This window comes from Neofelis nebulosa, chromosome 18 (genome assembly GCF_028018385.1).
Source record: "Neofelis nebulosa isolate mNeoNeb1 chromosome 18, mNeoNeb1.pri, whole genome shotgun sequence".
Lineage (NCBI taxonomy): Eukaryota > Metazoa > Chordata > Mammalia > Carnivora > Felidae > Neofelis > Neofelis nebulosa.
In genome coordinates, this window is record NC_080799.1 from 29,945,631 (window position 1) to 29,961,562 (window position 15,932).

The window sequence follows — 15,932 nt, forward strand, 5'->3', positions numbered from 1 at the left end:
GCAGTGTAGTCATTTGACGTTTATATGCATTAAAAAATGCTCCCCACGAAAAGTGTAATTACTGTCTGTCACCATGCAAAGTTATTACAGTAGTATTGACTATATTCCCTGTGCTGTACTTACATCCCTGTGATTGATTTATTTTATAGCTGGAAGTTTGTACCTCTTAATCCCCTTTGCCCGTTTCACTCTTCTCACTCCCCTCCCGTCTGGCAACCACCAGGTTTTTCTTTGTATCTATGAGTCTGTTTCTGTTCTTTGTTCATTTGTTTTGGTTTTTAGATTCCACATACAAGTGAAATTACATGATATTTGTCTTTTTCCAACTTATTTCATTTGGCATAATACCATAAATGTCTATCTGTGTTGTTGCAAATGTCAGGATTTCATTTTTTTTTTTTATGGCTGAGTAACATTGCTCTGTGGGTGTGTGTGTGTTTATGCACCAAATCATCTTTATCAGTGGACACGTAGAATGCATCCATATCTTCTGTTGTAAATAATGGTGGGGTAAACATAGGGGTGTTTTTGGTTTTTAGGGGGTAAACTCCCAGAAGTGGATCTTGTGGTATTTCTGTTTTTAACTTTTTGAGAAACCTCCACACTGTTTTCCATAGTGGCTGCACCAATTTATATTCCCACCAACAGTGCATGGAGGTTCCCTTTTCTGCACATCCTTGCCAACACTTGTTACTTCTTGTCTTTTTGATTTTAGTCAGTCTGACAAGATGTGAAGAGACGTCTCATTGTGATTTTGATTTTCATTTCCCCAGTGATTTGTGATATTGAACGTCTTTTCATGTATCTATTGGCCATCTGTATGTCTTTTTTTATTTAAAAAAATTTTTTTAACATTTATTTATTTATGAGAGGCAGAGAGAAACAGAGCACAAGTCGGGGAGGGGCAGAGAGAGGAGGAGACACAGAATCTGAAGCAGGCTCCAGACTCTGAGCTGTCAGCACAGATCCCAACGTGGGGCTCGAACCCACAAACCATGAGATCATAACCTGAGCCGAAGTCGGATGCTTAACGCACTGAGCCACCCAGGTGCCCCAATCCACCTGTATGTCTTTTTTGGGAAACCGTTCTTTTCAGGTTCTCTGCATTAAAAATCCCACTTTTAGTTGGATTATTTGAGGGTTTTTTGTGTTAACAAGTTGTATGAGTTTTTTGATATATTTTGGATATTACCCCCTTATTAAATATGTTATTTACAAATATCTTCTCCCATTCAGTAGGTTACCTTTTTGTTTTGTTGATAATTTCCTTTGCTTATTTATTTATTTATTTTTTGAGGGAGGGTGAGAGCATGAGCAGAGTAGGGGCAGAAAGAGGGAGACAGAGGATCCAAAGCAGCCCCCATGCTGTGAGCGCAAAGCCTGATGTGGGGCTTGAACTCATGACCATGAGATCATAACCTAAGCCAAAATCAAGAGTCAGCCACTTAACCGACAGAGCCACCCAGGCGCTCCATTAATTTCCTTTGCTTTTTAGTTTGTTTTAGTCCTAGTTACTTATTTTTGCTTATGTTGCCCTTGCCTGAGGAGATAGTTCCAGAAAAATATTGCTAAGACCATTGTCCAACAGTTTGCTGCTGTTTTCCTTCAGGAGTTCTATGGTTTCAGGTCTTACATTTAAGTCTAATCCATTTTAAGTTTATTTTTGTATGTGGTGTAAGAAAATGGTACAGATTCTTCTGATGTAGCTGTCTAATTTTCTCAACACCATTCAAGTTTTTTAAGTAATCTCTACATCCAGTGTGGGGCTCAAACTCACGACCCTGAGATCAAGAGTTACTTGCTCCTTCAACTGAGTCAGCCAGGCAACCCCAACACATATTATATACATATTAAAGAGACTGTCTTCCCCCATTGTTAGATCCTTGGATCCTTTGTCCTAGATTAATTGACCATAGAGGTGTGGGTTTATTTCTGGACTCTCTGTTCCTGTTGATCTGTGTGTCTAAAGTTTTTGTGACAGTACTGTTCTGTTTTGATTACCATTGCTTTGTAGTATAGTTTGAAATCCAGGATTGTGCTACTTCCAGCTTTGTTTTTCTGTCCCAAGTTTGCTAGGGCTATTTGGGGTCTTTTGTGGGTCCACACAAATTTTAGGGTAATTTCTTCTAGTTCTGTGGAAAAGCTGTTGGTATTTTGATAGGATTGCATTGAACCTGTAGATTGCTTGGGGCAGTATGGACAGTTTAATAGTATTCTTCCAGACTATGAGTGTGGTATGTCTTTCCATTTATTTACATCATTTTCAGTTTCTTTTATCAGTGTCTTATAAATCAGTAGAGTTTTCACCTTCTTGGTTAAATGTATTTCTGGGTTATTTTTTTGTTTATAAGTTCCAGTATAGTGTTATGCTGGATAACATAGTGTTATATTAGTTCAGGTGTACACTGTACTGATTCAGTAATTCTCTACTCAGTGCTCACCTGTACTCTTAATCCCCTTCACCTGTTTCTACCCATCCGCCTCCCTCCTCTCTGATAACTATCAGTTCTCTATAGTTAAGAGTCTGTTTCTTAGTTTGTCTTTTTTTTTTCTGTGTTCATTTGTTTCTTAAATTCCACATCTGAGTGAAAGCCTATGGTATTTTTCTCTGACTTGACTTCACTTGGCATTATACTCTCTAGATCCATCCATGTTGTTGCAAATGGCAAAATTTTCTTCCTTTTTGTGGCTTAATAATATTCCAGCGTGTGTGTGTATGTGTGTGTCACATCTTTATCCCTTCATCTTTTGATGGACACTTGGGCTGCTTACATTCAAAGTAATTATTGATAGGTATGTCCTTATTGCCATTTTGTTACTTGTTTTATGGTTGTTTTGTAGTTCTTCTCTGTTCCTTTCTTCTTTTGCTCTGTTTTCACTCTTTGCTGGCTTTCTTTAGTGATGTACTTGGATTCCTTTATTTTTGCAGGTCTGTTACTGGTTTTGATTTGTGGTTACCATTAGGTTTGTATATAACATCTTTTTTTTTTTTAATTTTTAAAGTTTATTTATTTTGAGAGAGACAGAGACAGCGTAAGTTGGGGAGGGGCAGAGTGAGAGAATCCCAAGCAAACTCTGCACTGTCAGCACAGAGCCCAGGGTGGGCTGGAACCATGAGATCTTCACCTGAGCTGAAACCAAGAGTCAGCTGCTTAACCAGCTGAGCCACCCAGGTGCCCCCTTGTATATAACATCTTATGTTTACATCAGTCTATATTAAGTTGATGATCACTTAAGTTTGAATCCATTCTTTACTCTTCTCCCTTCCCACATTTAAAGTATATGGTGTCATACTTTACATCCTTCTATTTTGTGAATCGCTTGACTGATTTTTATAGATACACTTAATTTTACTACTTTTATCCTTGCTGCTTTTCTTATTCCTATTTATTTTCTTTCTACTCAGAGAGTCCCCTTTAACATTTCTTGTATGACTGGTTTAGTGATCATGAATTCCTTTGTTTGCGAAACTCTTTCTCTCTCCTTCTATTCTGAATACTAGCCTTGTTGGAAGGAGTATTTTGGGCTGCAGGTTTTTTCCTTTCAGCACTTTGAACAATATCATGCCACTCCCTCTGGCCTGCAGAATTTCTGCTGAAAAATCACCTCAAGGGGTTTCCCTTGTATGTAACTGTTTGCTTGTCTGTTTTGTCTTGTAGCTTTTAAAATGCTGTCTTTATTACTACTTTTGGCATTTTAATTAATATGTGTCTTGGTGTGGACCTCCTTAGATTGATTTTGTTGGGGGCTCTGTGTGCCTCCTGGATCTGGATATTTGTTTCTGTCCCCAGATTTGGTAGGTTTATTTCTTCAGATAAATTTTCTGCACCTTTTTCTCTTTCTTCTGGAATTCCTGTAATGTGGATGTTATTATTCTGATGGTATTGCTGAGTTCCCCTAAGTCTGTCTTCATTTTTGGTTGTTTTTTTCCTCTCTCTGTTCAGCTTGATTGTTTTCTATTATTCTGTCCTACAGGTCATTGATCCATTCTTCTTCCTCTAGTCCACTGTTTATTCCATCTACTATATTATGAATTTCACTTACTGAGTTCTTTATCTCAGATTGGTTCTTTTTATGTTTTCTATCTGTTAAGGGTCTCACTAAGGTCCTCCACTCTTTTCTCCAATCCTGTGAGTATCTTTATGACCATTACTTTAAATTCTTCATCAGGAATATATACTATTTTGTTCCATTTTGTTTAGCTCTCGTTACGATTTTGTCCTGTTCATTTGTGGTATATTCCTGTATCTCATTTTGTCTCTCTGTGCCTGTTTCTGGGTATTAGGAGAGTCAGCTACCTCTCCTGCTCTCGAAAGTTATGGTCTTATGAAGAAGAGGTCCTGTGGTCCCTGCAGTGCAGTTCCCCTGTTTACCAGGACTGTGTGCTTTAGGGGATGTCTGCTGTGTATGTTGTGAGTGCCCTTTTATAGTGGCTTCAGTCCGGTCATCTACAATGATGCCTGTTGTGGGCAGGGTTTGGTCCCTGAGTTGTCAGTGGGCCAGTCTGGGGCCGCATCTGGCTTGAGTTGAGTCAGACCAGGTGTTTGCTAGAGATGCAGTAGCACCGAACTACTGGGCGGTTTCCTTGTGTTGTCCCAAGAAGCTTCTGTTGGTGGTTAGGGCCTGCAGTCCAACCAAATATCTGTTCCCAGCCCATTGCTGGGACCATAGTCAGAGTGGTGTGTGTGATTGTCTTCTCCTTTCCCTGGGGCAGGAGTAATGCTGTTCCCCGTCTGGGCTGCATGCACATTGTCAGGCTTGTAACGCTCACTGCTTTGGATGGGCTCTGGCCAAAGGGTGCCCTGGAGGGAGCAGGTCCACAGGAGAATGTGGGGATGCACTTGGGAGGGGACCTGTGGTCACCCAAAATCCCTGCCGAGGCGTCTGGGTTGGAGGGGACAGATCCACAGAAGTGTGGGGATGGGGTGCATGTTGTTATCAAGCCAGCTGGAGAGTGTTGTACTCTGCTGGTTCCTGCAGCTGTCCCTGTATCTAGGCTGGGGGGTGGAGGAGGGAAATAGCATTCACCAGTTCCTTTGTTCTTGAAGGAGTCTCCCAAGAATCCCTGCCCTGCGCCTTCAGAACATGCTCTGAGGTTAGTAAACGAGTCTCCCTCCCGTACACCCAGGTGTTTTTCAGACTGCTGCTTCTATGTTGTATCTCCACAGGGCTGTTTGTTGTGCTATTTAGTGGCAAGGAGTCAGTTGACTCTTGTCCTCTCCCAGAGCTGAGCCCTCATATTTAAAGTTCAGACTGATTCTAAGAACTAGTGAAATTATGCTATTTTGATTTTCAAAGCTAAATGTTAGGGGATTCATCTTCCCTGTATGGGCTCCTGTGCCTGGGGTGCCTGGTGTGAGGGTCTGTTTCTTGTCCCTGTCCGTATCTGGGGCGTCCCTCCCTCGCATGAATGGTCTTGTGGTCCATTTAGTTTCCAACCAGGTCTCTACCTTTCCTGTCCTCTTCGGTGTGGACTCTAATCTACATTTAGCTGTGGAGAGTTTCTTCTGCCCTGTTCTATTTTTAAAGCATTTATAAACAGTGTTTTTAATTTATCTTCTTGCTAGGTCATTATTAGTTTATAGAAAGGCAGCAGATTTCTGTATATTGATTTTGTATCCTTCAGCTTTTACTGAATTCATTTATTACAATGGTATTTTTGGTCTTTAGAATTTTCTATATAGAATAGTATGTCGTCTACAAATAGTGACGGTTCTACTTCTTGCTTACCAATTTGGATGTCTTTTATTTATTATATGATCATTATGGCTCAGATTTCTGTACTGTGTTGAGTAAACACGGTGAGAGCAGATGTCCTTGTCCTGTTCCTGATCTTAGAGGAAAAGCCTTCAGCTTTTCATTATTGGGTATGAGGTTAGCTGTGGGTTTGGGCTTTTATTATGTTGAAGCATATATACCCACTTTGTTGAGAGTTGTTACCATGAACAGGTGTTGAGTTTTGTCATATGTTTTTTCCTGTATTTATTGAGACCATGATTTTGAATCCTTCATTTTGTTAATGTGTATCATCACATTGATTTGCAGATACTGAACTATCCTTGTATCCCTGGAATAAATCCTTTTTGATCTTGGTGAGTAATCCTTTTAGTGTTTTGTTCAATTTGGTTTGCTAATATTTTATTGAGGATTTTTGCATTGGTGTTAATTAGGGATAATTTTGGCCTATAATTATCTTTTTTTTTTTTTTCCTGTAGTGTCTTCATCTGGTTTTGGTATCAGTAATGCTGGCCTCATAAAAAGAATTTGGCAGTTCCTCTTTAATTTTTTTACAGTAATTGAAAAGGATAGGTATTAACTCTTTATATGTTTGGCTTCACCTGTGAGGCCATTAGATCCTGGACTTTTGTTTGTTGGGAGGTTTGGTTTCGTTTTTGTTTTTTTGAGAGAGAGAGAGAGCACAAGTGAGGGAGGGGCAGAGAGGGGGAGAGAGAGAATCCCAGACAGGCTCTGTGCTGTCAGTACACTTAACCAGCTGAGCCACCCAGGAGCTTTTTGATTACTCACTCAATTTTATAACTAGTAATTATTTTGTTCAGATTGTCTATTCTTGATTTAGTTTTAGAAGACTGTACATTCCTAATAATTTGTCCATTTCTTCTAGCTTGTCCAGTTGGCATATAATTTTTTGTAGTAGTCTCATACAAAGGATTATTATATATTTCTGTGGTGTCAATTGTAACTTCTCTTTCACGTCTGATTTTATGTTTGAGTCCTCTTTTTCTCTTGATGGGACTATAAAGGTTTATCAATTTTTTCAAGAAACAGCACTTAATTTCATTGTTTTTTTTGTTTTTTTTTTTTTGGTCTCTATTTCATTTGTTTCCACTCTGATCTTCATTATTTCATTCCTTCTAGTTAACTTTGGGATTGTTTGTTCTTTTTCTGGTTCCTTTAGGTCTAAGGTTAGATTGTGTTAGAATTTTCTTGTTTCTTGAGGTAGACCCTCGATCACTATAAATTTCCCTGTTCGAACTCCTTTTTGTGTGTCTCAAAGATTTTGGAACATTGTATTGTCATTTTTATTTGTCTCAAGGTATTTTTCAATTTCCTCTTTGGTGTCTTCATTGACCCATTTGTTGTTTAGTACCATGTTGTTTAGCGTCTGTGTATTTGTGGTTTTCTAATTTTTTCTTTTGATTGCTACCTGTTGTGATCTGAAGGGAGTGTTGTGGCCTGAAGTGAGTCTCTTGGCATCATACGGAGGGATCTTTTTTTTTTTTAAATCATTATTTCAGTTACCCTATGTCTTTTGATTGGAGCATTTAGTCCATTGACATTTTTTTATTTTTTAGGGAGAGAGAGAAAGAGCGCTAGAGAGAGTGAGAATCTTAGGCTCCATGCTCAATGCAGAGCCTGACATAGGGCTCAATCCCACAACCCTGGGATCATGACTGAACTGAAATCAAGAGTCAGACACTCAGCCAGCTGAGCCACCCAGGCACCCCTAGTCCACTTAAATTTAATTACAGTGGGGTGCCTGGGTGGCTCAGTGGGTTGAGCTACCAGCAGACTTCGACTCAGGTCATGATCTCATGGTTCATGGGTTTGAGCCCCACGTCAGGCTCTGCCAACAGCCTGGAGCCTGCTTCAGATTTTGTCTTCCCCTCTCTTTCTGCCCCTCCCCAACTCACTCTCAAAAAGAAACATTAAAAAAAAAAAATTAATTACTGGTAAGTACCTACATTTGCCCTTGAACAAGGGCCTGTTCTGACATGCAGTTGCTGACCCCCATGCAGTTGAAAATCCACATACAACTGCCCCCAAATTTAATAGCTGACTGTTGACCAGAAGCCTTGCTAGGGAACATAAACAGTTGATTAACACATATTTTGTATATGTATTACATACTGTATTCTTTAAGTTCGGGAAAAGAAAATATTAAGATCATAAGGAACAGAAAATATTTACAGTATTGTGTTTATTGAAAACCATGAACAGTTCAAACCCATGTTGTTTAAGGTCAGATGTACTTACTGCCTTTTTAATTGTTTTCTGGTTGTTCCTTTTCTGTTCTCTTGCTCTCTTGTGTTTGATAATTTTTAGTATTATGCTTGGATTCCTTTGTTTTTTTTGTGTGTCTGTTACAGATTTATGGTGAGTATCATGAGGTTCTTACATAACAATGTATTATAGTACTCTATTTTAAGTGTTTGGTCACTTAAGTTTGAACACATTCTAAAACATTTTTACTGCCCTCCCCTTCCACATTTGATATATTTGGTTTCATATTTTACATCTTTTTATTTTGTGTATCCCTTAACTAATAATTATAGATATAATAGATTTTACTACTTTTGTCTTTTAACCCTATAAGTGATTGATTTTCTATCTTTACTGTGTGTTTACTTTGACCAGGGAAATATTTTCTTTACTTATTTTCTTCTAGTTATGTCCTTTTATTTTTTTAAAATTTTTTTTTTTAACGTTTGTTATTGAGAGGGAAACAGAGCATAAGCAGGGGAGGGGCAGAGAGAGGGAGACACAGAATCTGAAGGAGGCTCCAGGCTCCGAGCCGTCAGCACAGAGTCTGACTTGGGGCTCGAACTCACAGACTGAGAGATCGTGACCTGAGCTGAAGTCAGTTGCCTAACCGACACAGAGCCACTCAGGTGCCCCTAGTTATGTCCTTTTAAACAAGTCCCTTTAACATAATCTTTTAAGGCTGATTTAGTGGTGATCAGCTCTAAGTTTTGTTTAGGAAACTCTTTATGTCTCTTTTATTCTGAATGATAGTCTTGATAGGTATTCTCAGCTGTAGGTTTTTTACTTTCAGTACTGTAAATAGATCATGCCATTCTTTTCTAGCCCACAGTTTCTGCTGAAAACTCAGTTGATAGCATTGTGCGGGTTTCCTTTGTATGTTATTAGTTGCTTTTCTCTTGCAGCTTTTAAGGGTTTTTTTTTTTGTTTTTTTAATATTTCTTCATTTTTGAGATAGGGAGGGCAAGTGGGGGAGGGGCAGAGAGAGTAAATAATCCCAAGCAGTCTCCACACTGTCAGCATGGAGCCTGACATGGGGCTCGAATCCACAAACTGAGATCATGGCCTGAACTGAAATCAAGAGTTGGATGCCTAATCAACTCTATGCCCTGGTTTTCTTTAATTTTTGACATTGTAATTACAGTTGACCCTTGAACAATGCAGGGGTTAAGGGCACCAATTCCCTGTGCAGTTGAAAATCTGCATATAACTTTTGACTCCCCCAAAACTGAACTACTAATAGCCTACTGTTGACCAGATGCCTTACTGACAACAAGGAGCTGATGAACACATTTTCTATGTTACATATATTACACACTGTATTCTTACAATAAAGCTACAGAAAAAATTAATCAGAAAATATAGTACTGTATTATAAAGAATAAAAATATACATATAAGTAGATTTGTGTTGTACAGGAGCCATCTGTATGTGTCTTAGTGTGGATCTCTTTGGATTCATCTTGTTTAGGCCTCTCTGTGCTTCCTGGTCCTGAATGTCTTTTTCCTTCCCTAGTTTGTCAAAGTTATCACCTATTCTTCAGATAAGTTTTCTGTCCCTTTTTCTCTTCTCTCCTGTCCTAGGATGCTTGTCATGCAAATATTGTATGCTTGATGTTGTCCCAGAGGTCCTTTAATCTGTCATTTAAAGAAGATTTTTTGGGGGGCACCTGGGTGGCTCAGTTGGTTAAGCATCTGACTCTTCGGCTCAGGATCTCACAGTTTGTGAGTTTGAGCCCCACATGGGGCTCTGTGCTGACAGTGTGGAGCCTGCTTAGGATTCTCTATCTCCCTCTCCTTCTGCCCCTCTGCTGCTCATACTCTCTCAAATTGAAAAATTTTTTTTTTTGCTGTTCAGCTTGATTTCTAATACCCTGTGCTCCAGATTCATTTTTCTGTATCTTCTAATTCTGTATTTCTAATTCTGTAATTCTAATTTCATTTGTTATTGTATTCTTCAGGTCTGATTGTTTTTTTTTATCTTCTCTTTGTTGAAGTACTCCCTGAACTCAAGTCCAGTAGGGGCACCTGGGTGGCTCAGTCAGTTCAGCGTCCCACTTTGGCTCAGGTCATGATCTCATGGTTTGTGGGTTTGAGCCCCATATCGGGCTCTGTGCTTACAGCTCACAGCCTGGAGCCTGCTTCAGATTTCTGTGTCTCCGTCTCTGCCCTTCCCCTGCTCACATTCTAGCTCTCAATAAATAAATGTAAAAATGAATTCAAGTCCAGTGAACATCTTTATGACTGTTACTCTGAACCCTTTTATTAGGTAGATGGCTTATCTCTGGTTCTTTTGTTTGGAACATACTCCTCTCATTTTGTCTCTGTATGAGGTCAGCTGCGGCAGGTCTGGAAGGTAGCGGCCTTATGTAGGAGGCGTCCTATGGGGGCAGCAGTGCTGTCTCCCCTGGTCACCAGAATCAGGTGCCCTAGCTGTGTCCCCTGTGTGGGCTGTGTGTGCTGGGGAGTGGGGCTAGCCTCCGGTGAGACTGGCTGTGAGGTTTGGCCACAGCTGCAGTGAATACTGTGGTGGGCATGGCTCCACCCTGTGCCGTGGTATGGGGGTTGTGCCCGTCGGGAAGGTGGGTCCAAAGGGTAATGTCTAGGCCATGCTGGTGGTGCCAGCAAAGTAGATGAAAAGTGTCACATCTGGCACCCACCACCCTCAGTCCAAGTAGGCTAAAAGATGGGAGTCTTCCATTCCCAGAAAAAACTCTTACAGATTGTTGCCCCTCCAGCACATGCCCTAAACTGAGTAAATAACCTAGGCACTTTTCAATCTACTGCCTCTACTCTTTTGAGAGTAGAGCCTCAGTTTCCTATAACCTTCTGGAGTGAAGCTCCACATATTTTCACAGCTAGACATCATGGGAGCGCATCTTCCCGGTGCATACGCCAAGATAGGGGGTACTCAGGGTGGGGACTGACCCTCCACACTTATGGGTGATATCTCTCCCTCTTCCGGGTCACTGCACCAGGGATTTGCCTCCTGGCATCTCTGCCTCCTGTCCTTCTCAGTGCAGTTTTTTCTTTGTACCTTTGGCTGTGTAAGAGCTGTGCGGCTAGTCTTTGGGTCGTTCTCAGAGGGAGTTGCACTTCGTATAGCTGCACCATTGGTGTGTTTTTGCGAGCAGCTGAGCTCAGAACTTCCTTACTCTGCCATCTGCCTGGGAGTCCCAGTGGATGCACTGAGGGTCCCCGCGCACACCACGTGCTTCCTCCTCACCTGTGCGGTCCCGCTGTGTGCCTGTGCCACCACACCTGCATCTGTGGTGTTGGCTACAGCTAGGTGTATACCTATATATTCTGAGTCCAGTTGAGCTGCTTGTGATAGATAAAGGTTGAGCCATCTACCTTTCATAAATTATGACAGGGTAGGCAACATTTAATTCCAGACTTGAGGGAAAGTGGCTCTTTAAAAGTAGACTCCTTTTCAAGGTTTCTTCTATTTGAAAAAAACAAAAACAAAAAAAACCCAGACACACTGAGAGATGTTACTTGGATTCTTCTGTTTCTCCATAAATGCCAATCTGAAGGCCAGGCCACTTCTGCAAAGAAACACTAGAACAGTGCTTTACTCTGAACAAGATTGGATTTTGCTCTGACACTTCCCACTTCTTCAATGTCACAATCATCTGGGTAGAGGCCAAAGCTTAAACCAATTTGTGTGCGTAAAAATAAAAAAAGCAAAGCAGGTCTTTCTGAACTTGGCTTCACAGTCCCAGAGTTAGGTCCTTGTTTGCAGAGGGAGCCTGAGGGCCAGCTCAGTCAGATGACCCATATCTGGGTGTTTGCTTCGTTTCTTGATGTATTCCAGAGTTTTCACCTAGGAGGAAAAAGAAAGATCAGTATCCTTTTGGTTCAGCTAGGCACCAACAAATCAACCGTATTGTAAGCTGATGCTGTCTTACAGCTAAAGTCTTTTGAAGCATAAAGGAGGGGAAGAAACCAAAAAGTGTTAAAGTAAAACTTCTTAGTTTACAATTTGCTTATAAAATCAGATTTTGGTATGACCAGGAATAGCTGCTGTTTCTATATATGTCTTTTTGTTTTCATTTTGAGAGGGCACGAACAGGGGAGAGGTGGAGAGAGAGAGGGGGACAGAGGATCCGAAGGGGCTCTGCGCTGAGAGCAGAGAGCGTGACGCGAGGCTCAAAGTCACAAACCATGAGATTATGACCTGAGCTGAAACTGAACGCTTAACTGAGCCACCAGGGGCCCTATTATTCAGAGGGAAAAAAAGGAAGATGAGCACTGATGTGGTATTGAGGGCAGCTGTGCTTTGGCCAGTGGGTTTGTGTCGCTCACCAGGACCCCCATGCTCCCAGAGCCTCACCATGGTCCTGGTGTCTGCACAGCCGTGCCTCTGTGCCAGGTGCCACAGGTTCACAGAGAGTTGGTTGAGTCTGTTGTTGCGCAGGTCCCCGTGGGCCAAGATGCTATTAAAGAAGGAAAGACCCAACGAGCTCTGGCGCTTCAGGGCCTGAAATAGAAGAGAGAGATCAGGATCGGGCAGTGGGGCACAGGCGGGGGCCCCGCGTGGACATCAGCTCTACCTTGGATCTTCTGGAGGGGCTGCTTAATCTCTGAGTCCCGCCTTCATCTGTAGGACAGGAAGGTAATGCCAGCTCACAGGGTAAGTGAGGACTGAATGAGATGATGCATATAAAGCCCTTTGCCCTGTGCCTCCATGGGCATTTATTACTCAAGTACAGATGAAAACGAAAAGTCTAAAATAAGTCTTTCAGTTGTGTCCTCAAGCCACCCAAAGTGCAGTCACTACTCAGTAACCAAAGGGCAGAAATAAAGGCCAAATGACAACAGCTCCCCAAGAGCAACAGCCAGGCCCAGCTTTTATAAGAACCATTCTATACTTTGATTCCAAATCTAGCCTCTCTTAATCTGATTACAAGTACCTAAATAAGAAAAAGTCTAACCCAAATGTTAAAGGAGACCAGACCTGAATCCCAGCTTTGCATGGTACAAGACAAAAAGAGAAAGTCAATCTCCAAAATGCAACAACAGTCCTAGGAGAAAAGATACAAGTTCTGAAAGGTGGAAAGCCAAATAAATAGGGGGGTGCTGACAGGAGCCAAGTTCACTCATGTATCCATGTGGACCCTGGACGGTTGATGACCTGGGCCCTTGCTGAATGCCCTTGGCTCACACTGCAGAACATCACTGGGCTCAGAGCCTCATTCATCTGCTTGGATCCCTGACGGCTAATGGGAATGGAGCCCTTACAGGGGACCAGGTATTCTGCTCTGTGCTTTACAGAGCTCATCAGAGTTACCTACACAGCAGATCTTTGTGGGAGGCATACTTCTAACCAGCTGCGTGAAGCACATGTCTAGCACTGTCTCTCAGGAATCCCAACCCCTGGTTATTTAAGCGTCATGCTAGGTGCTGGGGCGAAGGGACTTAGCAGGTGTAAAGTTATGGACTGACTTTACAGAGTCCTGGATTACCTGGGTGGGCCCAATTGAATCACTTGAGCCCTAAACAGAAATTTCTGAGAGAGAAGTCAGCAGAAGGAGGGAGACTGGAGATCAGAAGCATTTGACCACCATTAATGGGTCTCAAGAGGGAAGAAGAGGGGCCAAAAGCCAAAAAAGCAGCTTCTAGAAGCTAAGAACCTCTAGCCAAGAGCCAGCAAAGAAACAGGACTTCAGTCCTACAACTGCATGGAACTCAAGTCTGCCAACACCCTAAAATAAGCTGGTCAGTCAACATCTTGATTTTGACCTTGTAAAATCCAGCCAGCGCCAACTCAAACTATGAAATAATAAATGAGTATTTTAAGCTGTTGAGTTTGTGCCAATTTTCTTAAGGCTGCAATAGGAACCCAGTCCACTCCCATTGTGTAGAGGCCTCCAAGTTCAGAAAGCTTTGGGGAATTTGCTCACAGATGACAGCACAGAGGTCCAGTTGTCCCACTCCAGCTGATACGATATTCCCATAGACTCAGTGCTGGCATCACATTAGGAATCCAGACTCTGAAGAGGCTAAGAGTTGCCTCTGTCAACTACTCCAGGTGGACAAAACCAACCTACTAATCATGCATCTGTTCATCATTTCACAAATATTCATGGGGCCTGGACTCTGCTGAACCAACTTAACCCCTCCTGCCATCCTCTCCCAAGTGAGAATTTAAAATATCTTGGTGGAGGAAAAAAATAATGACCAAGGAGCAGCACAGCTGGGTGATGGTGGCTGAATGGCAAGGAAGAGACACCCCCCACCCCCCAGTGAGTCTGCTTTGGCAACAGCCTGGACCAGGTGACAGTCCTAGAAGCTGAGCTGACTCAACATCACAGTCAAAGAGTGGGGTCATCCTGTGCAGGGCCCAAGCCTGCAGGCACAGGGAACTCCTGACTGCCTGCTGTGGGGTCTTTAATCTAATGAGACAATACAGTTCTACCCCAACCGGGAACCTGGGCAGAGATGACCATTCATTGAGTTCCAGCCCTGGTCTGATGCTGGGACTACAAGAGTGCACCCTTTCTGCTTACAAGAGGAAGCTAAAAGAAAATTCTATTTCAAATACAACTAAAAGAGTCACCCCTGAGAGAGGCCCTTGAACCACATTTCATTGAAGTGGGAGAGGTTTTTTTTTAAAGTCAAACAAGAGAGACCATATCTAACAAGTGGCTATTTTCCCATTCTGGATCTTCCCAGTAAACATTTTACCCTAAAAAGCTCAATCCACATGTGGTTTAAGTGCATAGCCCCTTAAAAGTGAAATTATTAGAGACAGATCTGAGGGTCGAGAAGTCATGCCAGCCAACAAGCAAAGACCCAGAAAACCACAAACACATTATGAGAGGACCAAATCAGGCCTTGAGCCCCCCTCCTCTTCTCCACGGTTTTAAATAGAAAAGAGCTTTTCATTCTTTGCCTGTGAGAAATGTTATTTCCAGGAAGCTCCATGGGTCTGGCAGGATTCCCAGCTTCACCACACCCAAATAAACAACTTCATACTCAGGAGTAAAATGGCCAACTCCATGTGGATTAAGGGGACAATTTTGGAAGTAGGTCTACTACCAGCAACGAGAGATGGGATACTCAGGACTGGCATCAATCAGCATTGGGGTTTTTCAACAGCATGAAGCTTCACTCTCCACTAGGTAGAAGAATCTGACCCCTTTTTCCCAGAGACCAGACTCGAGAGGATCCCATCTCCAGGGATCCTGCCATGACACGGTTGTCTGTGCTGAATTTTACACTGCACTGTTAAAATGATGATCTGTTCCATTTTAGCTCGATCCACCCATATTTTTCTAATAAATGTGCATATATAGAAGGACATTTTCATTTAATGTCCCTGGTATTTATGGGGAGTTAAAACGTTCTAATTTTTTTTCTAATAAATGTGCATATATAGAAGGACATTTTCATTTAATGTCCCTGGTATTTATGGGGAGTTAAAACGTTCTTTTGAAAAATTCCAACTTTGCTGTTTTCTCAGAACCCTGATTCAGAGTCATTATCACCATCAATGCTCCCTCCTTCAAGAGAAAAAGAGACATAAACATTAAATTACAGCACTGTTGGGGCGCCTGGGTGGCGCAGTCGGTTAAGCGTCCGACTTCAGCCAGGTCACGATCTCACGGTCTGTGAGTTCGAGCCCCGCGTCAGGCTCTGGGCTGATGGCTCGGAGCCTGGAGCCTGTTTCCGATTCTGTGTCTCCCTCTCTCTCTGCCCCTCCCCGTTCATGCTCTGTCTCTCTCTGTCCCAAAAATAAATAAAAAACATTGAAAAAAAAAATTTAAATTACAGCACTGTCCCTTCCCACTCCCTCAGCTGCAAGTATACATTCTAAGACACCCTAGTAAATGTCTGGAACCACAGACAGTACCGAGCTTTATATATACTGCTTTTTCCTGTACATACATACCTATGGCAGTTTATAAATTAGGCACAGTAAGAAAT

The 15,932-nt window shown here is 42.0% G+C and overlaps 1 protein-coding gene and 1 long non-coding RNA gene across 13 annotated transcripts in view; one reads left to right on the plus strand and one right to left on the minus strand.

The window, feature by feature from the left end:
• The first annotated feature begins 3,869 nt into the window (after positions 1 to 3,869).
• LOC131500599 (uncharacterized) overlaps positions 3,870 to 15,932 on the plus strand; it is a 37,496-nt gene continuing 25,433 nt past the window's right edge. For all 6 annotated transcript variants that reach the window (XR_009256371.1, XR_009256372.1, XR_009256374.1 and 3 more), the window contains exon 1: positions 3,870 to 6,092. This is a non-coding gene — a long non-coding RNA (uncharacterized LOC131500599). The remainder of the gene's footprint in view (positions 6,093 to 15,932) is intronic.
• The window catches only part of VPS35L (VPS35 endosomal protein sorting factor like), a 115,953-nt gene continuing 111,511 nt past the window's right edge, over positions 11,491 to 15,932 (minus strand). For all 7 annotated transcript variants that reach the window (XM_058709819.1, XM_058709818.1, XM_058709817.1 and 4 more), the window contains 2 exons: positions 12,337 to 12,483; positions 11,491 to 11,826 (listed from right to left, as the gene is read on the minus strand). In XM_058709819.1, the coding sequence (XP_058565802.1) occupies positions 11,728 to 11,826; positions 12,337 to 12,483 (246 nt within the window). In that variant the 3' untranslated portion in view covers positions 11,491 to 11,727. The remainder of the gene's footprint in view (positions 11,827 to 12,336; positions 12,484 to 15,932) is intronic.